Source organism: Lissotriton vulgaris, chromosome 2_1, assembly GCF_964263255.1.
Source record: "Lissotriton vulgaris chromosome 2_1, aLisVul1.2, whole genome shotgun sequence".
In the NCBI taxonomy this organism is placed as follows: Eukaryota; Metazoa; Chordata; class Amphibia; order Caudata; family Salamandridae; genus Lissotriton; species Lissotriton vulgaris.
In genome coordinates this window covers 1,015,185,223-1,015,208,771 of record NC_141687.1, presented here as the reverse complement: position 1 = coordinate 1,015,208,771, position 23,549 = coordinate 1,015,185,223, and the positions used below count along the sequence as shown (strand labels likewise).

General features: G+C 47.9%; 1 protein-coding gene across 2 annotated transcripts in view; it reads right to left on the bottom strand.

Moving 5' to 3' along the window:
* Positions 1-23,549, bottom strand: part of FAP (fibroblast activation protein alpha) — an 830,211-nt gene that overhangs the window by 364,852 nt on the left and 441,810 nt on the right. For both annotated transcript variants that reach the window (XM_086956603.1, XM_086956604.1), the window contains exon 16: positions 8,911-9,035. In XM_086956603.1, the coding sequence (XP_086812729.1) occupies positions 8,911-9,035 (125 nt within the window). The remainder of the gene's footprint in view (positions 1-8,910; positions 9,036-23,549) is intronic.

Below are 23,549 nucleotides of genomic sequence, written 5' to 3'. Positions count from 1 at the left end.
TCCTCAGAAGCTTGTTTCTGGTCCAGGGAAGACATGGCTTGGCAGTTCGGGCTGGACTGTTCCCATGAGGCACAGGGTCAGACTGATTTGCATATAGCCACGTCCGAACTGGGGTGGCAGAGTGGGATAAAGAACGGTGATGGATTAAACCCAGATCTTTTGACTGGGTGTGAGTGTTTGATTGATTCAGATGCTCCGTCCATCATCACCCCCTTTTGTACTGCTTTTGGCCGCCATAAGTGTGGCAGGGTATGCTCAGACGTGAGTCCCTTGCTCACTTTGCCACTGGATTCAAGCAAGCCGGGCTGAAGACGGCTAGAATGCCAGAAAACGGTCCTCGGAAGCTTATTTCTGGTCCAGGGAAGACATGGCTTGGCAGTTCGGGCTGGACTGTTCCCATGAGGCACAGGGTCATACTGATTTGCATATAGCCATGTCTGAACTGGGGTGGAACAGTGGGCTAAAGAACGGTGATGGATTAAACCCAGATCTTTTGACTGGGTGTGAGTGTTTGATTGAATCAGATGCTCCGTCCATCACCACCCCTTTTGTACTGCTTTTGGCCGCCATAAGTGTGGCAGGGTATGCTCAGACGTGAGTCCCTTGCTCACTTTGCCACTGGATTCAAGCAAGTCGGGCTGAAGACGGCTGGAATGCCAGAAACCGGTCCTCGGAAGCTTGTTTTCGGTCCAGGGAAGACATGGCTTGGCAGTTCGGGCTGGACTGTTCCCATGAGGCACAGGGTCAGACTGATTTGCATATAGCCATGTCTGAACTGGGGTGGCAGAGTGGGCTAAAGAACGGTGATGGATTAAACCCAGATCTTTTGACTGGGTGTGAGTGTTTGATTGATTCAGATGCTCCGTCCATCACCACCCCCTTTTTTACCGCTTTTGGCCGCCATAAGTGTGGCAGGGTATGCTCAGACGTGAGTCCCTTGCTCACTTTGCCACTGAATTCAAGCAAGCCGGGCTGAAGACGGCTGGAATGCCAGAAACCGGTCCTCGGAAGCTTGTTTCCGGTCCAGGGAAGACATGGCTTGGCAGTTCGGGCTGGACTGTTCCTATGAGGCACAGGGTCAGACTAATTTGCATATAGCCATGTCTGAACTGGGGTGGCAAAGTAGGCTAAAGAACGGTGATGGATTAAACCCAGATCTTTTGACTGGGTGTGAGTGTTTGATTGATTCAGATTCTCCGTTCATCACCACCCCCTTTTGTACCGCTTTTGGCTGCCATAAGTGTGGCAGGGTATGCTCAGACGTGAGTCCCTTGCTCACTTTGCCACTGGATTCAAGCAAGCCGGGCTGAAGACGGCTAGAATGCCAGAAACCGGTCCTCGGAAGCTTGTTTCCGGTCCAGGGAAGACATGGCTTGGCAGTTCGGGCTGGACTGTTCCCATGAGGCACAGGGTCAGACTGATTTGCATATAGCCATGTCTGAACTGGGGTGGCAGAGTGGGCTAAAGAACTGTGATGGATTAAACCCAGATCTTTTGACTGGGTGTGAGTGTTTGATTGATTCAGATGATCCGTCCAATATCACCCCCTTTTGTACCGCTTTTGGCCGCCATAAGTGTGGCAGGGTATGCGCAGACATGAGTCCCTTGCTCGTATGCTCAGACCTGAGTCCCTTGATCACTTTGCCACTGGATTCAAGCAAGCCGGGCTGAAGACGGCTGGAATGCCAGAAACCGGTCCTCGGAAGCTTGTTTCCAGTCCAGGGAAGATATGGCTTGGCAGTTCGGGCTGGACTGTTCCCATGAGGCACAGGGTCAAACTGATTTGCATATAGTCATGTCTGAACTGGGGTGGCAGAGTGGGCTAAAGAACGGTGATGGATTAAACCCAGATCTTTTGACTGGGTGTGAGTGTTTGATTGATTCAGATGCTCCGTCCATCACCACCCCCTTTTGTACCGCTTTTGGCCGCCATAAGTGTGGCAGGGTATGCTCAGACGTGAGTCCCTTGCTCACTTTGCCACTGGATTCAAGCAAGCCGGGCTGAAGACGGCTGGAATGCCAGAAACCGGTCCTCGGAAGCTTGTGTACGGTCCAGGGAAGACATTGCTTGGCAGTTCGGGCTGGACTGTTCCCATGAGGCACAGGGTCAGACTGATTTGCATATAGCCATGTCTGAACTGGGGTGGCAGAGTGGGCTAAAGAACGGTGATGGATTAAACCCAGATCTTTTGACTGGGTGTGAGTGTTTGATTGATTCAGATGCTCCGTCCATCACCACCTCCTTCTGTACCGCTTTTGACCGCCATAAGTGTGGCAGGGTATGCTCAGACGTGAGTCCCTTGCTCACTTTGCCACTGGATTCAAGCAAGCCGGGCTGAAGACGGCTGGAATGCCAGAAACCGGTCCTCGGAAGCTTGTTTCCGGTCCAGGGAAGACATGGCTTGACAGTTCAGGCTGGACTGTTCCCATGAGGCACAGGGTCAGACTGATTTGCATATAGCCATGTCTGAACTGGGGTGGCAGAGTGGGCTAAAGAACGGTGATGGATTAAACCCAGATCTTTTGACTGGGAGTGAGTGTTTGATTGATTCAGATGCTCCGTCCATCACCACCCCCTTTTGTACCGCTTTTGACCGCCATAAGTGTGGCAGGGTATGCTCAGACGTGAGTCCCTTGCTCACTTTGCCACTGGATTCAAGCAAGCCGGGCTGAAGACGGCTGGAATGCCAGAAACCGGTCCTCGGAAGCTTGTTTCCGGTCCAGGGAAGACATGGCTTGGCAGTTCGGGCTGGACTGTTCCCATGAGGCACAGGGTCAGACTGATTTGCATATAGCCATGTCTGAACTGGGGTGGCAGAGTGGGCTAAAGAACAGTGATGGATTAAACCCAGATCTTTTGACTGGGTGTGAGTGTTTGATTGATTTAGAAGCTCCGTCCATCACCTCCCCCTTTTGTACCGCTTTTGACTGCCATAAGTGTGGCAGGGTATGTTCAGACGTGAGTCCCTTGCTCACTTTGCCACTGGATTCAAGCAAGCCGGGCTGAAGACGGCTGGAATGCCAGAAACCGGTCCTCGGAAGCTTGTTTCCGGTCCAGGGAAGACATGGCTTGGCAGTTCGGGCTGGACTGTTCCCATGAGGCACAGGGTCAGACTGATTTGCATATAGCCATGTCTGAACTGGGGTGGCAGAGTGGGCTAAAGAACACTGATGGATTAAACCCAGATCTTTTGACTGGGTGTGAGTGTTTGATTGATGCAGATGCTCCGTCCATCACCACCCCCTTTTGTACTGCTATCCAGTGCCACAGTACAAGTGCTCCCGATTGTAAATTGATATATTAATCAGTGGTTCCATGTTTTGCTATTTGGTTTACGTGTCAGACCCTAGTACAGTGCACTGAGTGTGCCCAGGGCATGTAAATCCAAATGCTGTGGGTGGGCCTGCAGCACAGGGTGTGCCACCCACAGAAGCAGCCTTGTAAAATGTGTCTAAGGTCTGCCATTGCAGAGCCTGTTTGCTGTCTGGTAATGTCACACTGACTGGACAAGTGCACCCACTTGTCTGTGCCTAAACCTTCCCTTTTCTTCATGTCAGTCACCCCTTTGGTAACCCCAAGTGCAGGGTGCATTGTAAATATAAGGTAGGACATGCCCTGGTGTGTGTGGCATGTCCTAATAGTGAATTACAGCTATTTTCGTTTTTCACTATTGCAAGGCTACCTGTTCTCCATAGGCCAGAATGGAATATTAGATTATTACATGTTTATAATCCTAACTGTCTCAGTGAACAAGGTAGAAATTTGAGTTTAGTATGCCTGAACTCGGAATGATAAAACACATCTTTATGTGAAGTTGGTTTTAACGTTTTGTGTTTGCAAATACCACTTTTAAAAAGTAGGTATTTGCTTGCCTAACCTTTCAAGCCTGCCTCTGCTAGGTTGTATATTCCTTGTCTGGTTTTGTGAGTGACAGGGCTGGGGGATTCCAAGAGACAGGATGAGTCAGCCCAGTGGTGAATAGAGAGATCTGCATCTAGATGGGAGGGGGGAGTTGCACCTGAACCTTAAATAGGGCTGGGTCTGCCTTCCACAATGCTGGCTCCCCCTCCTGGGGAGTGGCTGATGGCTCTGCCCTGCACACTGAAAGAAGAGAAGGTGTCCTGCAAACAAAATGCTCCAGGACTGTACTTCCCTTTCACAATTCTGGCTCCACCCCTTGTGGGGCGTCTGATGTTTCTGCCCTGAACTGTGAAAGGAAAGGAGAAGCCTGGTAAACAGAGTGTTTCAGAACTGGTTTGGACTGGGCAAAGCCCCTCTCCCCTCAGATAACAAAGGATTTTGTGGTATAACTATTGGGACCCTGATCCCATGAAATTAGATCACTTTGGACTACAAGAAGAAACCTTTACTGGGGAGAGGAACCTGAAAAAACTGAGGAGAGACTATTCCTGAGCTGAAGTGCTGCCTTGAGATTAGCCTGCAGTGGTTGCCTTACTGCCAATGGAAGGAGAAAGGAACTTTGTGTACTTTGCTTTCAACTTGTGTAGGATCTCCAAGGGCTTGGGAAAGAGCTTGCCTCCTGCTGAAGTCACAGGGACAACAGACTTCACCCCAAAGCTCCCCAGAGTTCTATTGGAAGTGCCTGCTGCTGTTTTGAGCCTTCTGAGGAACTGCGTGTCGCAAGGAGCTGGAAGCCCGACTCATCAAAGAAGAAGCGTGTCGCCGTCGCCGCTGGAACTGTCGCATTGCACCGCATCGAGAGAAGTGTCTGGCAACGAAGAGGAAGCATGTCGCCGTCGCTGCTGCTGCCATTGCAACTCTGAAGGAGGGTGTCGCCGCTGTAGCTGTCGCATTGCACCGCATCAAGAGAAGAGTCTCGCAACGAGGTCGGAGCGTGTCGTCGTCGCTGTGCCTGCCGTCGCAACTCCGATGGAGGGTGTCGCCGCTGGAACTGTCGCACTGCACCGCATCGAAGGAAAAGCGCCTCGCATCCCCGAGAAGCGCACCGCCATCGGAGCTGCTGCCGTTGCATCGTGGATATCGCCGGTGTAGTTGTCGCATCATGCGGAAGCTTCACGCATCATGGGAGAAGAGTGTTGCTAGTGGAGCTGCTGCTGTCGCATCGCAGAACAAGGGTGTCACCGCTGCAGTCCACGCATCGAACCGAGAAGTTCTCGCATCCCCAGAGAAGCATGTCGCATCTTGAAGATCTTCACGTCTTTATTTCTTTGTACTTGAACTTTGCCGCATTTCCCTTGCTGCGACATTGCCTGTTGTGGAAATGCAACGCAACCTAAGGTACATTGACGCAAAGTGTTGCATCTTAAGAACTGATCTTAACTAAGCTAAATCTACCATCTTAAAGTAACAGTATTGTGTATTTTTGTTGTTTATGGTCTTGTGGTAACTCTATATAAATAATACTTATTTTTTATATAAACACCTTGTGTGGTGTCCATCTGTAGTGTTGTCAATGGGTTACTGTATGTGGTCACAAATGCTTTACACACTGCCTCTGAGATAAGCCTGTCTGCTCGTGCCAAGCTACCAAGGGGGTGAGCAGGGGTGATTTTAGGAGTGCAATCCCCTTATCCTGACTAGAGGCAAGGGTCCCTATTCGTCACAAGTACCTACCTGTGCCAACTAGAAACACCCAAATCTAACATTTGTCTTTTCCTATATGTGCTATAGGCAATTTGTCAATGCCGTAAGGTATAGCTTTTCAATAGAGAATGGCAAAATATTTTGTCAGACTTTGAAGCATTTAAGCATATTGAAGCATGTTCATTATTGAATGTATGGTGAACACATTGCGACAAGACCAGTGGGAATTATTATTTTTCTAACTACACATTTTCTTTATTTAATCTAGAATTATATAGTGGTATGGCTGTTTTAGGAGCTGGAGTCTGCTAGAAGTTCTGAGTTACTAGCCCAGAGCACCTCTAGGAGTAAGCCCCGAACTGTTCTGCCTCACTACCCTGAGACTCAAGTGTTAGAAGGGATCTTTCGTTCAGATTGTGAGGTTTTAAAATACATGGACATCACATGTGGGGCTCCATAACTTATGACTGACCTGAGCACTCTGACCGATATTGATCATATCCAGCATTTCTATTTCTATAATTTTGTAGATAATCATGAATGGCTAGTTTGAATGGTTTGAGGTGCCCATGATTATTTCTGACTAGCAGGCATTCCTGATGTCTCTAAGAGTTTCAATGCATTTTTCATATATTCCTTTCTGCATGCTCCATCCACTTCCAAGTTTGATTTGTGCAAAATTCTGACAAAGATGCTTACATACAGGATAAACACACGTGTACATGCATGCAGGGAAACAAACCTACAGAACATTGCTATCTGCTGATACCGACCAACAGGTAGATAGGCAACAGGGCACACAGACATACAAGCATACATGAACGCACCCATGCACACAGGCCAAGAAACATTGTCTTCCAGTTAGATGTAGCTGCAGATAAAAAGAAATTAATGTCACCTCTGCTGACTGACCAATATGCATGCATTGACCCATGGCCATTGACCAATAGAAATGTGGCCTGCTGTAGGGCTTGGCAGGCGCCCCCCTGACAGTCAGGGTGACAAAGGATATTTTAACTAAGGACCCCACATCAGGGAGGTTTTACCCAGGGTGTGGGGGGGGGGGATCAATATTTTATTTTTATTTTCGTCCCCACCAGGTTTTCCTTGGCAGTGATGGATAAAAAAAAAAGACCTCAGATTGACAGTCTTAAATAGAGCATCGTGTGATGCCCTTACACTGATGACTAACTTTATGTTAGGCCATAGGAGTACGTTTTCTGTCGACAGAGCCAATGGGGGCAACATCGACAGAAAGCTGATAGTCCACCCATTTTTAAATAGAGTGGGTGCATCAAGAGTTTGGCCAACATGGTACTCCAAAAAACTGTACACAAAACTCAATATTGAGCCCAGAGCCTGGTGCAGCCGGGCACACATGATGATATGCCTCAAGGGAACGCAGTGGTAAGTGCATCAGGAGCAAGAGGGTGGTTCACAGCAGGGAAGCGGAGTACATTAGGGACAGAGGGAGAAGTGCTGCTGGGGAGCACAGTGTTTTGTTAGTTGAGTGTATATTAAATTAGCACTGGGTGTTGAGCACCAGGATAGAACTATGTGCAGTACATCAGACTAGCACTAGACAATTCTGGAGTAGTGGGCTTTGTGCACTGGAGACTGCAAGAGGTGCAGCTTGCGGCACAAGCTTTTGGGCACTAGGGGTATATGTTGATTTACTGTGGAGTGATGTGGAGTATGGAGCCCATATGCAAATATGTAACATTTGAATGGAACTAGTTCCCTAGGACACAGAGTAACGTGTATCATTGGAGCTCAGTATCAATGCATCAGGTGACAGGTGAGCTTGTGCAGAAGGGAAGCACAGGGTAATGTGTAGCAGTGGAGTGCAGTTATTTGTGACTCAAAGGAGCACTGGGTGCTGTGCTTAGCGTGTGAACAGGTTGCTCATTATTAGTGCGAAACTGGGCGTTGGGCATCAGGTTAGGGCAGGGTGTAGTATATCAGTTAAACTCTGGTAATTGGTAATTCAGGAGAACAGAGCTTTGTGCATTTGGTCTCTGTGTGATGTGTAGCATGAGGGACAGGCTGATCTGCTGCAAGGGGCAGAATGATGTACTTTGAGGGGTAATGTGCAATATGGGTCACATAATTGGTGAATTTGCAAATATTTATTTAATGCAAATTTATATAGCGCCAACATTACCCGAACGTGTCAGAGAGCTTTACAAAAGAACCAGTTACGTTACATAAGGACTTTGGATTACATGAGTTACATAAGAGATACAAACAGAAAAAATTGCAAATGTACAAGTTGTAAAGTCACACAAGGAAGAGATACACACAGAAATAAATTGCAAATGTACAAGTTGTAAAGTCACTCAAGGAAAAGATACAAATGGATAAACTCTAAACTTTTGCATTTTTACTAGCACAAACGCCCTGATTTGGCATTTGTGAAAGTAATTTGTTTTTCAATGTGCTAATACCTCCTTGGGAGTCAGAAATGTTTTACCAACGTCTAAAACGGGATTCTGAATGGATATGTTTCGTTATCTGAGAGGGGCGTGTTATAGGTATCTCTTCAACATGCCGAATCAGTATGCCATGGTCGCGAAATACTGAAAGGTTATCCAGACCTCAAAGGAGATGGTACCCATTTGCAAAATGTAAAGTTCCCCCTTGAGGCCCCTTCACCTAGTGAATTAAAATACATTTGTTCGGGAATAGGCTGTTGTCATGAGACCACTGCCTGCTCTCAAACAAGCAAAAAAAAGCTTTTCCTGTTAAACTCAGCCCTCTTTCCTATTAGGAAAATGTGCTATATGTAAGAAAAAAGTTTCCTTCATTTAAAGTGATCCCAGCAGGTCACCGCCCATGTGATGGCCTCCAACCATAGTGAGTCTCAGTTTGCCACCAAACTCATTATTATGAATGAGATAGGTCAGATAGCGACCTAATATGATCCAGAATTTTATGATTCGACCAATTACTACGTAGGTTTTTTTCGTTAAAACAAATTCTGGTCACAAAAATACTGGTTGCAATTTGCACTCAATGGGACTATTTACAAGCCTCTTGCGCCACCCTTACATCACTTTTCCCATGTTAAAAATGACGCAAAAGTGGCGCAAGGGGCTTGTAAATCTGACCCAATATTTTTTACCACTTATTTGTACACCTGGACCCAAATTCTCTAATACAATATAATAAAGTATTGTCATTTTCCACGCAAATCCCACCAGAAGATATAACATGCAGTCAGCAATGTCTCAAAAACTGTTGTAGACAAACAGTAATATTATCCCTTACACAATATGTGACCGTGGGGAATGCCACTAAAGGATGCAGAATGTAAGATGAAAATGTTCACATACAGAACTTACCGTAGCAGTATAATGAATAATACTTTGCACTTCTGCTGAACTTTGCAGAATAATACTGGCATCTCTTTCCACGCAAATTACAACTTATACATGTTTTTCTTGGAGGATTTTCATGGATATTAATTCTAAAATGTAAATAAAAGCATGTTTTAAACAAGATATATTTCGAGTACATATTTGACTACATGTTCGAATTTGGCACTTGCGCTATGAGCTGTTATGTGGTGTCTACAATTATATTCTGTGCAGTTGGACACATCCTTCCTCAGTGGGACGGGTGGGGAAGCTTTCTTAGCCAGACGCACTGACATAACACACCAGGAATTGGAGTCTCCACCTTTTTAATGGTGTTCCCTGCAGTTTTCATTGAGTCACAACGTAGACCGAAAATTCAGCTCCTAAGAGTGCGTGAATTACCGTATAGTAGTCTAGAAGTTTTTCAAATGTACACTGTCTTTTTACAAATTAAGTAATCCCTTAATATTTATTTTTCGTGTTGGCATCGATAAAATACATATTACAACTAACTCACACAATATATTAAAAGTAAGAAAACAATAGTTAAAATACAGAAGTAATAAACAATAGAAAAAACAATTGCATGAATTCGAAAAGGTAATACAGTGCATCATAGGGCAAAGATGTAAACATCTATGACCACGTTTTCACTAGGCCCGGCGAAATGTCATTTACGCCAAGGTAATTTGTGTAGTGTCTGACATTCTACATTACGTTGTTTATGTGAAATTACGCAAACATTTGAACGTCTCTTATTTACAGCACTGTGTCTGTCTTCGTGTCCAAAATTGGCGCAAGGTTGCATTTTGCACTAAAATGTGCTGAAAATGACAGATTTGCGGTTTGGGGAATTAGGCTTAATTTTCCTGAAATTTTCCATAATTACGCAAAAGGAATAACGCGAATTTCACAAACCCCAAATTCATAACCAAAGCATTTGCCACAGTCCATCTTTGGACATCATCATTGTACTTTGTGTCTATACTTTCCATAAAAAATGAGCTGTTTCCTATTCATATCCAGAAGTCTGGCATTATGCTGTGCATGCATCTTTAATGTGGCACTGCCTTGATTTTGAGGTATGGCACAGGACAGCTTTGGACACAGCTTCAGCTGTCTGCCACGGCTCAGCTTTTCACACAAACTATAAAATGCAATACTGAGAGATGCTCTGGTTCCACTGCTCTCTTGATTTTGTTCTTCAAGGGCATTTGATAGATCTGAAACTGTGATAGTCGCCGATGAATTAGTTGCATTGCTCATAATACATAGATATTTTCATCAGCGTCCTGTTTGAAATACAGTAGGAAGGGACTTTGTATAGTGAAATTCAGGGACAAAAAAATACGGCGTGGTTTTATTTAGTGAACTCTTTGACAATTACAATATGTAGGGGGTTTGCATTTTGAACTCTCTAACCTTGGGAACTCTGGCATGCAATTCAAAGATTTACAATGTGAACTATCTGACAAGTAAGATAGGAAATGGTCGGACATTGTGAATTCTGTGCCTAATATAATAAGGTGTTTTACACCATGAAGCTTTTGGCAAGGGTCTTTACATTGATTATTTTCTTAAACATATATATAGGGTAAAGGCCCCATTTGAAACCAATGACGCCCAATTTCCCTTGACCATCCTAACAAACCTCTCCCCACATTCCCAAAATAATTGTTTAGGAGGTGCATAGTTACTGCCCACTGCCCTGCATCTGATCCTCTGGCACAGCAAGCTATGACAGGTGCCACGGAAAAATACAGCAGTACCATACCATGCCATCAGAAGCATACCACGGCATTTGTGCCAGATGCACCAGGGGCATTTCAACACAGCATGACATACTATGGAGTCTCTAATCCAAACTTAGTTGCCTCGTTCAAACAGTGCCTGTTAGGTTGGTGCAGAGGGACAGGCAAGTAACTGCTAAAGAGCTGTTCTTGTGAGGCAGGGGACAGAGTTCCAGAGAAGAGTCTGAGGGGCTGAGACACTGTTCACTGGTGCAAGTGATGTTTGTGGCAACACTAAAGGCAATCCTTTGCTGTGTAATGATGATCTAACAAGGGGATTGGTGGTTGTGGGTGGTCTACCAGTGATCACTGAGCAAGGGGTCTCGAAGGTAGACACATGGACTGTCTGGATCATTAATAATACATCTCCAAGTCCATGGGTAGAGTCCTTAGGTAAAACAGGTAACTAGGGCTTACTGGCGGTGATGGAGCAGGGTTTCATATGTAACGAAACTTGCTCGGACTCAACTCTCTCGAAATAACATGTAACTTATTAACTAATTTGTTTTGTGAATTCTAATTATGCACCATACGAACATTTCAGTATCTAAGGGTAGCTTACCTATGTGCTTTTACTACCCAGTGACCCGAGTGTCCTAAAATGGCTGCCAAAAACGCTGGAACACTTCTGCGCATGCGTCTACTGCATGTACGTAGTATGACATACTTTACTTTTGGTGGGAATTCTTTGTGGCTGCGCAGTAGTGCCAGAAACCCACATGCTAATGCATATGCTTTTGCCTAAACTAAACCTCGTGTGTTTGCTTAACTGCTAATGCATTAGTTAAAATAAAACAAATGGGATTAGAGTAGGAATAAGTGGTATACAGGTCATTAATTTATTTTTGTATTCTAACGTGTCTTGCTTTGACTTTATTAATAGCTCGGAATAGGGCCTGAAGGGTGACTTGTAAAGACATCTTGAAACCTGAGTACGCATGTCCTGAAAGTACTGCGAGACCTCTAGCTATGTCATTGAACCAGTGCCAAGTCCCATCTTACAAGTGATGCGCCTGGGAACCTAACCTTCTAACCCAGAGAAAAGAATAAAATAAAATAAAATGTTTTACATTGTATATGAAATGAAAGGAAATAATGCTGGGCCGAATAAAAAAAACATGAGAAATAAATGAATGGTTGGGAATTTAGAACTATTAAGTCAATGAAAATGAGATCATACTAGTATGGTGAGATGACCTCTTCCCGTCTTTTTGACCAATCAAACAAAAGGAATACACTAATTTGCAACATTGGGGGGTGATACATACCCTGAAAATTGGTATAACTAAGGTAGGCTCAGTTAGTTGAGTTATCTGACTTGTCACAGACCTGTCACTGACCCAACATATGCTGAAGGAGAATCGAGAGCAGAGTGCTGGTTGAGCACTCTGAAAGAAGAATCAGGAATTTGCTGAGGGAGAAGAATCGATCTGCCCAGTCGAGGTCGGAGAGTAGCTGTAGAGAGGGGTGTAACGCTGGCGTTAGACTTAGTGGAGGTTACCTGTCCTGCAGCTGTCCTGACCTGTTGGCTCCTGTCTAGTCAGGAACCCTTTCTTTCCAGGCCTTGGCTGGGGTTGGTCCTCGCATCATTCTAGGTAAATATAAATCTGTGTGATATATCCTTGTACTGTCTTCCCTTCTTCACCCTTTCCAGGTACCAATGTCTAGAATTGTAATTAAGTCTCCAACGATTCTTGCTTTGATCATTATTCTTATTCTTGAGAAACTGTTAAATAGATTGCACTGATTTTTGACTCACAAATTATTGCACAGATAAAGTGTTTAAACTACCCGAGTCTGTGGTTATTTTTATGGTAAAGGTAAATTGTCATACTACCTATTATTCTAACTGCCAGATCTATGTTCCTCAGTGATTAAAATATATATAAGTGACAAGGAAATTGGTAAATTATGGTATTCTGGTATATTTTGTAAAACTCTTGATAGGCAGGAAAATAGATTACTGGTTCAAAGTGTGTATATATATATGGGCCCAGGTGAGTATGTGTGTTTAGAAATATCCTGAACTGGTAATCTCGCGCCATCAGTATTGCTGGAGAAAACACACGAATGGCAAAGAAGAAGGAAGATAAGACGAAAAAACTGTTAACAAGGGAGAAAGCCGGAGCCTGCAAGAGTGAGATAAAGGGGCAGGTAATGTCTGGCAGTGCATTAAACAGGCATGAGGTGGATTCAAGTTTAGGCAGCCTTGGTATTCAGCATGGGGGCATTCATCAGCATGGTTCACTGTATTTTGAGCAGTGCTTTGGGCACTAGCACTCATTATATTACAAATTAAGCACTGTTACAGAGTAGCAGTCTCACACCACCTACAGAATTCTCATACCATAAACAGGCCTACAGTCACACTCTACCATCAATATTCTCATACTTTTCAAAGAATAGGTATGGCTGATCCACAAAGGTGCCGCCACATCGGTGACTTCATGTCTATGGTTTTGAAGATGGGTGAGTGGCAGATTGTAAGAATGGGCCAGCAGTGGACGAATTTTTGACACAAATGTAAACATTAGTGACTTAGGGCCAGATGTACGACCAGTGTAAATTGCGACTCGCAATTTGAGCTTGAGTGTGAGTCGCAAATTGAGAGTCGCAATTTACAATGTACAACAGTGTCAGAGACACTGTTTGGAATTCCCAATGGGACCACTGCCTGCCCCTAAAACATATTTTCCTCTGCATTTACAAAGAGGAAGGCGTCCCCTGGGGACCTCTTCCCATTTGCGACTGCATTACCACCCTCTTGAAGAGGGCGTTAAATTGCAAGTATTTTGCAACTGCAACTTTCCATCGTACATCTGGTACTAAGTGCATAGGTGATGAGGGACTGGGGTAATGCAAGTATGGTGGTATCCAGGCATTTTGAATAATAAGCCAGACTGAATGAATGTGTCAATGCTTTCTGAAAATAGGTGCCACACTTGTCTGCCCTAATTAATTGTTAATTAAGTCGGAACAAGAAAAAGTCAACCAGTGCCTAGTGAGATGTTTTTTACACCTGTACAACTGTGAGAACAAACAAGCATTTGCAATGCAATAGGTCACACATTTACATGAGTTTAAGCCATTGGCATTGTAAACTACAATGCCTTTTATTTATGTTTTAAAAACCAAATCATAAATAAAATGCATTGGCATTTATAATGCCATTAGCTCTAACTTGCGTAAATGCGAGACGTATTGTATTGCAAATGCTTCTTTTGTTTACTTTCCCTGGCCGCGCATTGGCGTCCATCTATGGTGTTCAGCCTGTCACTGTTTACTGCAGGTCACTTCTCTTATCAGCTAACAAGCCACTTCGCCACAACCCCAGCTGCTGGAATAGTCTGAAATCAGAATATTGTACAGAAATGGTATAAAGGTTGAAAGTTAAAGTAGATCACCATCCTTCTTTCTGTAAATTTTCAGCTCTGCCCACCCTTAGCTTGAGTACGGTGCCTGTGGCTTCCATTGCTCGCACAAGCATCACACCCAGCTCTACCCAGGAGGTTGGATTTTTGTGCTTGTGCTTTCTGCCAGAGTCTTTGTCTCCAGACTTTGTTGTTTGTAGCGTTCCTGCAGTATTGTGTGCAACAGGAAACTGACCGAAAACCCCCAAACGCCCCTGAAAGTTCATGCCAACAGAGCACACTTCACTTCAGTCTAGTTCGGGTTCAACTGGACGATTCGGCGTCTTGTAGGTGGTGGCACGGAAGGTGGGGAGTTGAAGAGGTTATGGGAGAGGAGGTGTCAAATGCAGACTCTAACCACAGATTAAATGGTTTTGTTGAGCAGGAATGCCTAGTGTGGAATTTGGGGCCCGATGTAGGTGTCCATTTACCGACCGGTAAATGGTCATTCCTGATGTAGGGGGCCATTTTACCGATTCGGTAAATTTACCGAATAGGTAAATTTACCGAATCGGTATTTTTACCGATTCGGTAACTTCCATATGTAGGTGGGACTCTTCTGAGTCCCACAGGCCAGTCAGATTCGGTATTTTACCACCCAATCCCATTGGGTGGTAAAATACCGAATACAGGTGTGCATGCACATGTGTGCATGCACACCAGTGCCATGTGACAGATAGACATGCCCTTAGGGCATGTCTGTGTGCCACATGGCACACGTGCCTGAATTCAGGGTGCCAGAGGGTGTCAAAGTGACACCCCCTGCACCCTTGCTGGAATCCGTGACCTCCCTCAGAATATCCACTACCTCCCGCTAAAAGGGACCCAACTCGGGGCAGGACCAGAACATGTTTTGGAAACCAGCCAAGTCCGCCGGGCATCGCGGACAGGCCGCCGGGTGGGCTGGGAAATATTTTTGTAATTTGTCCGGGGTCAGGTAGGCCCTATGCAGGACATAGAAGTGCACCAGCTGTAACCTAGCGTTACGCGTTCTGTTTCGGGTCCGCTCCACAATGCCAGACCATGCCTCCTCAGGGATCTCCGTCGCCAGGTCAGCCTCCCATTTCTCCTTCAGAGTCAGCAGTGGGGTGACAGACTCCGAGACCATGCGCCTATATAGGCACGTGACTGCCTTAACCGTCCCCGCCATCATTACCACGTACTGGCAGCCCAGGGACAGTGGTGGCTCCGTCATGCCCGTCCTCCAGTGCTTGCGGATCGCCGTCGTTAGCGCCCGTGAAGGAGGAAGTCCCCCCCCGCCAGCTCAAAGCAGTCTCTTAGGTGATCAAAAGGCAGTAGCACCCTGCTCTCATATAGGTTCCCCATGGATGTCAGCCCCTGCAGCTCCCAGCTTTCCAGACCGTGCCACGAGCCCCCATGCGGTAGTACCCTGCACAGCTTGAGCGGGATCTCAGGTGCATATGGGATTGCGATACGGGCCCTCCGGGGATATCTATTCCAGCATTTCCGGGCCGTCTCAAATTCCTGAGTGAGGTGGAAATCTCCCACCGGGAGCCCCAGGACAATCTGGGATAACACCTGAACCGGGCCCGCCGGTTCCCCGGATCCGTCCTCTCCTCTCCTGGCCCTCGCGACCCATTGCGTCAGCCATTGCAGCTGCGCCGCCAGGTAGTATAATTCGTAGTCTGGCTCTGCAAGCCCTCCATCTGCTCTGGGGCGGAGAAGTGTGTTGTGTGCCACCCTGCGTCTGCCCGCCCCCCACATAAAAGCCGATTACCATCGACCGCAGACGTCGGAAGTAGCTCGCCGGAATCCAGATCGGGAGGGTCCTGAAGAAATAAAGCAGCCGCGGCAGGGTCACCATCTTGAGAAGTGCCACTCTCCCCATTAGCGACAATGGGAGCGTGCTCCAAAAGTCGAAGTTCGCTTTGGTGTGTCTAATGGCTGTCCCAATATTTCCCTCAAGGATATCAACATTGTCATGGAAGATCGAGGTCCCTAGATAGCGCAGGCTCCTCTCCACCCATGTCACCCCCTCCGTGGACTGTGGACAAAGCCTCCGCGGGCGGGCCGAGAACAGGTAGGACTTCAACCAGTTCACCCGGAGGCCCTACACTCTGCTCAGTGATTGTAGGAGGGACTTAGCTCCTCGCAGAGAGGCAACCAAGTCTGCCAGGAACATCAGCAGGTCATCTGCATATAATGCGATATGATGCACCTGTCCATACACATCCAGCCCCCGATACGCCCGGCCCAGGTGGGCACGCGCCGCGAGGGGTTCAACGGCTATGGCGAACAATAAGGGGGAAAGAGGACACCCCTGTCGGGTGCCCCTGCCCACCACACACATCTCAGAGAAAACTCTCCCAGTTCGGACCCTCACCGCCGCGTTCCGGTAGAGCAGTGCCGTCCAATCCACAAAGTCCTCGCCCAGGCCCAGCGTGCGCATGACATGGAAGAGATACGGCCATTCCAGGCTGTCAAAGGCCTTCTCCATGTCAACTGCAAACACCGCCGCCTCAGCGCCGTCATAGGTGTCAGCCTCCAGTATATGCAGGAGCGGCCGTACGTTAAGTGCCGTGTTGCGGGCCGGGATGAAGCCGGACTGGTCCGCGTGGATCAACATGGGCATATGGGGGAGCAAACGCGTCGCCAGGATTTTACTCAAGATCTTATAGTCCAAGTTGAGCATGGACAGTGGGCGATACGCTACCCTGTCCCATGGTTGCTTGCCCGGTTTTAATAGGGGGACGATAAGCGCCTCACCAGTGGTCACCGGCAGGCTGCCCAGTCGCTTCGCCTCGTTGTAGAGCCACGTCAGCCGGGGCGCAAGGAGGTCGATGTAGGTGAGATAAAATTCCGTCGGGAGCTCGTCGGAGCCCCGCGTCTTGTTCCTTGCCATATCCTTGATGGCGACTCTCACCTCTCTCTCCTCAATTTTGGTTCCGAGCCGCTTTGCGTCTTCCTCCCCCAGCTCCGGCAAATCCAAACCCCCCGTGAAGCCCTGGAAGTCTTCCTCCGACGGTAAGACCCTGCTGCGGTAAAGTTCAGTGTAGTAATCATGGAATAACTCATTAATCCCTTGTTGGTCAAACCGCGCCACACCCGAGTGATCTCTGAGCTCAAGGATAACCGAGCTCCGGCGAGCCGGGTTGGCCAGCCAGGCCAAAAGTGCTCCCGACTTATCCCGCTCCGAGTGCGCGCGTGTGAGGTAGGTCTTGTAGTCGAAGCACCTGAGGCGCTCCACTGTCACCGCCACTACTTCTCGTGCCTCGAGTAGTGCCTCATGTGTGTCTGGGCGCTCCGGCCTTGCCCTCTCCAGCCCCCGTAGCTTCTCATCCCCCTTCGTGATGTCCTCTAGCAAGGTCCTCCTAACCCCCGACGCCATCGCAATGCATTGTCCCCGCACAACTGTTTGAAGGCGTCCCACTCAGTTGCGGCTGAACCCGCGGTGCCCGCATTGACTTGAAAATACGCCTCGATTTCCGAGGCTATGGAGGTGCGGAAGAGCTGGTCGTCTAGCGCCTCTGGGCGCAGCTTCCAGGCAGGAATTCGCGGGCGACACTGCGACCAGCGCAGCTGCACAAGTAGCGGGTTATGATCGGAGATCGTGCGCGTGAGATACTCACTGTGGCACACCTCTGCATGCACGTCCTGGGAGCACAGGAAGGCATCGATGCGAACGTGTAACTCGTGGAGAGCAGAGAAAAATGAATAGTCCCTGTCTGATGGATGGTTGGCCCTCCACGAGTCGACCAGACCCCAATGGCATTGCCAGGCAGAGCGCGCAAGTGCCAGTTTGCCAGCTGGTGCATTAGGTAGGGGGGGGTGCGATCTGTCCAGGGCAGTGTCAGCTACACTATTGAAGTCCCCGCCAAGGAGCAAGGGCTCCACTAAGAATGGGGCCAGCTTGTTAGACAACAAGGAGAGAAATGCAGGCTGGTCTACGTTCGGGGCGTACAGACAACCCAAGGTAAGGTCCTTCCCATCTAGTTTGCCTCGCACCATTACATACCTCCCCTCTGGATCAATCAACTGCTGTGTGCACTGAAAAGGAACACCCGCCCGTACCCAAATGGCCACCCCCCTAGCATATGCGGAGTAGCCAGTGTGGTAGACCTGCCCACGCCATCTCCGCTGTAGCGCCTTCCCCTCCTTCGCTAGTAGGTGTGTTTCCTGGAGGAAGGCGAAGTGAATGCCCCGTCTGACTAAATAGGAGCGGATCTTGTGGCATCTGTGCATAGTGTGCATCCCTCTTACGTTCCACGTGAGACATTTGTAGTCTATGTCGGGTCCCATTGCAGAGCCCATCGCGCTTCATTCACACTCTCAGCGACCCCCCTGGCACGCCCGGGTCCCACCCCCATTCCCCCCCTGATCAATTAAACTCCCCCAACTCCCACACCCCAGGACAGACAACCAACGTGGGAAACCCCATCCAAACTCAAGTAGTGAAAGTGTATCTCAATAAACTAGGGCTAGGTTGGCCAGGACGCCGACCCAAACAGGTCCGAAGCCCCCCAGTCAGGAGCATCCCCCTCGGCTCGTCTCCTCCCCCCACAGCTTCAGTGAGAAGACCCGGTAGTCACCCACACCTCACCGCATAGCGTCCGATGGCAGCCTCACCCACAACCCAGTACCTTTTAAATGTGTCCAGTGTCCTGCTGTACACCTCAGCCAAGGATTCCGTCTGCCGTTTGGGGGGGTCAGCACCGGCAGGTCCGTCTCCGAAAGATCATGCCCACTACTGGAGCCAGGGCTGGGAGCTCTGGCCTTCGAGTGCTCCGATGCGCTACTGGAGGGACTGGCGTCTCCCTGGCTGATGGCCACCACCGCCAGCACCGCCTTAGCTCGTTCTTGTGCCATCCCGACGGGGAACCAGACCTCCGTGTCGGCGTCGGCGTTTTGGTAGAGCGCCTCCCAGGCGAGGCCTCCGGAGGGGCATCTGCACCCGACTGCTCCCTGGCGTCCAACCAGCTCCAAGCCTCCTGCGGTGTAAGGAAAAAGTGGGAGCGACCTCCAGCAATGACCCTCAGCCGAGCCGGGAACAACATTGCGTAGGGCAGCTGCAGCGATCTCAGTTTCCGCTTGACCGCCAGGAAAGAGGCCCTTTGTTTCTGTACGTCTCTGGTGAAGTCCGGGAACACCATGACCTTGCTATTGTCAATTCTCAGGTCCGGTAGGTCCCTGGCCCTCCGGAGTATGTGGTCTCTATCTCGGAAGTGCAGGAGGCGCAGCACTATCGGCCGCGGCGGTCCCCCTGGCTTGGGAGGGCGCGCCGGGACTCTGTGGGCCCGCTCTCGTGCAAAAAACAGGGAAAGTCCTTCTGGAGCCACTTCAGTACGCAGCCAATGCTCCAGGTAGGAGTCCGCATCCTGGCCCTCCACTTTCTCTGGGACCCCCACAAGGCGGAGGTTGTTGCGTCTGGAGCGCCCTTCACTGTCCTCAGCCCTGAGCTCCAGCACCCGGACCTTCTGCGCCACCTCCGCCAATGATGCTCTCAGGGTAGCCACTTCCCCCGGTAATTCCTTCAGGGTTACCTCCGAGGTCGCTACTCGCTCCTTCAGCTTCCTGTGGCCGTCCTTCAACAAGGTCAGGTCCGAACCGATGGCATCTATCTGCTTTTCTAGAGCTTTTCGGGACGCCACTATCGCCTGCATGATGTCTCCCAAGGACGGATCTCGTGAGTGGGTCGAGCTCCCTGCCCCAGACGTCGGTGCATCTTCCTCCACGAGATGGCCCGGGCCATCCAACAAGAGCCACATTATCACCCATGCATGCACACTTTGACACCCATGCTTATAGACCTACAGAACAAAACAAAAGCCATGACAACATATGCTGAAAGCCTCCATGTGGGACAAAACATACAGATAACTTTTCAAACAGGGACCAGACACGCACAGTGTTTCCCTTGCTGGAGCGCACAGCAGCGCCATCTGTTTTTAAAGCGCAAGCAAGATAATTGAAAGCAGATGGCGCTGAAACTCGCTCCCGCAAGGGAAACGCCAAACGTGCACGAGTGCCAATAGAGAACACTGCAAAACATCCACAAGTTTGAGCAAAAGTCCTGAGCGATTCTAAAAGGTCCCCTCCTAAGCAGCACTTCAGCGCTGCATAGGTGAGACCTAAAAAGACTTCGAGCTGGATTTTTTTTTTAGTCTTTGTTTTTATCAGGTAATCTCTGCCAATTAAATGTTGGGATAATGCAAAAACCATTACAGTAGAGGTCTAATGTTGTGAAAGTCTAGGTTGAAGGTACCTGATCCTATGTCGCATAGAGAATAGACTTTGCAACATTAAAGGACGTAGGCTTTATTCTGCATTCAAGAGATCATCAAAGACCAAGACATGTGTAATTCCATCTATAACAATCTTTAAAAAGAGGAAAACCTTTCAGTACCAAAAACAGAGAAGACAATAGTAATTTATTTAAACAAAATATGTTATTTAGTTCTATAAACTATAAGAGGATATACAATATCATTTAAAAAGAGCGGGGTTAAAAGAGAAAATGTAACTGCATCTAAAGAAAGGAGAATAGAGCGTCTGATCATTATCAATGATTCTAAAAAAATTGCAGTCACAACAACCAAGCTGAAAGTATGCTTCTTACAGAGGTGGAGTTGCACCTCTGTGGTTAAAGCTGTTGCCTCAATTCGGCCTCAAAGGTTGGCAAGTAATCCTTCTCTACAGGCCAAACAGTGGTGTGGCCCATGGAGCAGGGGCTAATCTGTAATGGGCAACTGTCACCCATTCCTGTGCATGGATCCCAATTGCGAAGAGGATTGGGAAAGTGGAGCGGGGTTCAAAGATATTCCATAGTCTGCTCTTCTAAAGGTCTGCATAATGCTGCGGGTAACAAAAGAAGCAGGGGTCAGCAGTCATGCATCCCTGAGCTCTGTTACCCAGTGCACAATGGGCAGCTGATAGGTGACCCCGAGTCTTCACCCACTCCTCTGTGACGCACTCAGTGCTGCAGGTCACAGTAGAGCGGCTGCGGTTACACACTCTCCTACACACCTGTCCTCAGCTGGAAACAGGACACATGGGCAGGTAACAGGTCACCCACTATTTGCTATTTTAAACCCCCCCCATCCTAGGGAAAAGTGTGGATAGAAATGAATAATTAAGAGCCCAGAACCCCTGGTCCAGTGCGGTGGAGGCACAAGCGCTCTAATGTGGGTGTAATATTAGACACAGTCCTCTTCATTTCTTAATTTTCTTGCGTTTGCAAAAATCAGGAGAGTTTAAAAAAATGACCCAGAATATTCGTGGGAGTTAAATTGCAAATGGTCTTTGATTATATACCAGTATTCCTTCCCATGGTTAAAGCTCCATTACACTCAAGGCAGTTTTGCACTTTACACACACCTTTTTACATACATACAAGATGCCAAGAGGTTATTTTTTTAGTCTCTTGTGAATTATCATTTTATTTGCGATTCTGCTTGTTTTAAAACTACCAGGTAGCAATATACTTGTGCTATGACGGTGAAATGATGCATGCATTATCCTCTAAATAAAGCAGAAAGAGAGTTAAATGTGCTATAAGTTTACAGTGCCTTCTCCATAAAAACTAACAAATCAAAAAACTTCTAAGTGAAGATGCTACCTTAAGTTTCCTCTTCTGACTCCGTACATCTTAACTGTTACTCCTATTATTACTGATAAAGCTTGTATTTATAGGTGGTTGAAAGGTTCTGTTATGTGTTCTGATAGCGTTTATGAAGTAACTCTGCTGAGCATTGCAAAGTGGTGACTGTGCGATTGAATGATGGTCGGAAATTGGTATAGGATGATGTTGGTGCAGGTCTATGTTGGCAGGTGTCTGCAAGCACAGTGATATGTGTGGTAAGTAGGGATGTATTATACTAAGGGTCTGATTAAGAGTTTGGCGGTGCGGAAGCGGACCGCCATGCCAGCTCTCGTTCCCGCACCACTAAACCTGTGGTCTGGCCGCCCACCAATTTTATGAGTGTTTCTCGTGTCTGGTGGGCTTTTTTTGGCAGTCCCAAGTCTGTGCCTCTGAAAATGGGTAGTGCAATGGGAATGGCAAAAAAAAGTCCTGCACGGCATGGAATGCAAAGTCCATGCCATGCAGGAATTATGGTGCATGCATAGGGGGGCACCTGTTGTGCCCCTCTGCATGCAACCCAGGTGCCATGGTTTTTATGGAGGAGGAACTGCGATGAAAACCACAGACGAGAGTAAACTTGTAATATGCTTCTTGGGACCTCAGCAGTCAATGACAAGCATATTACTGCCTCTACACTGCCACGCCACCAGTGGCTCTCTGGTGGAATCTGCAATGCAATGGCAGTCTGACCACCCTACTCGTAATGGGGCAGTTGGAGCTTGCGGGGGTGGCTAGACCACCACTGCCTCACCTCCTACATACGTAGGTGAGGTACACACTCATCATATCTATGTGACACATGGATGCGTGAAGGCCTGACTACCCTTGCTGAGGAACATCCTCTACTGGACTTGTTCATGGACTTCTTGAACGCTCATTCAAGCCCAAGTTCATCGTGTGGGACTGATCGGCCTTGCTGCCCTCCTGGACCCAGTCTGACATTCTATATAGTTTCTATTCACTGGTACACTATCCCCTGTGCCTAGATCATGGACACAGACTAGAGGTCACAGTGGATTCAGTAAGAAGGAAGGGCAGCTCATCCAAACTCCATCTGCTGTTCAGGAGACAGATATGGGCAATATTCACACCATCTACTGAACTATCTTTCAAATGTAATCAGATTAATGTGGGGCTGCCTTTTCTCCTCAGATTCCTTTGGTATTGCAACAACACAAGGCAAAAACAAGGAGATGAAGGACGCAGTGCTGAAACTTTTCAGACACTCACCCCCAGTCACAGATCTGGGTTGAATCCATCATCCTCCTTTAGTTCACTTCACCACCCCAGTTCAGACACAGTTATGTGCAAATCAGTCTTGACCCTGTGCCTCATGGGAACTGTCACTAACTGGCTGCCGGTTATGCACTGACTGCCCGTTGCATGTATGACTGGCATCATAGGCACACCCCCTCTGAACTACAACTCCCTGCAGGCAATGTGAGTCATGCCTCATGTGATGCAGATTCAAATCCCGCTGTAAGATTAAGGGCAGCGGAAGGAATCACTCGCTGCTGATAATTCACAGAATGCCTGTAGCAGACTTCTCTTGCAGACATCAGACTTCTGGGTGGTAAGTGTGCGAAAGCACAGGTTGTCGTATCGCTACCTATTGAGGGAGGCAGAGGTGTTCTCTAACCTCTCTGATTCCTCCACTGTTGTGACTCCTCTGTTGGCCAAGACCAGCTCAACCGATCTCTTGCAGAGGAGTCTCGGTGTTTCCGGAGCCCGTTTAGCATGGCATAACCCCTACGTTGGAGAGACGAACCATCACAGGTCTCAAGCGGGGAGGTAAAGAACTCTTTTCCATATTGCGTGCATTTG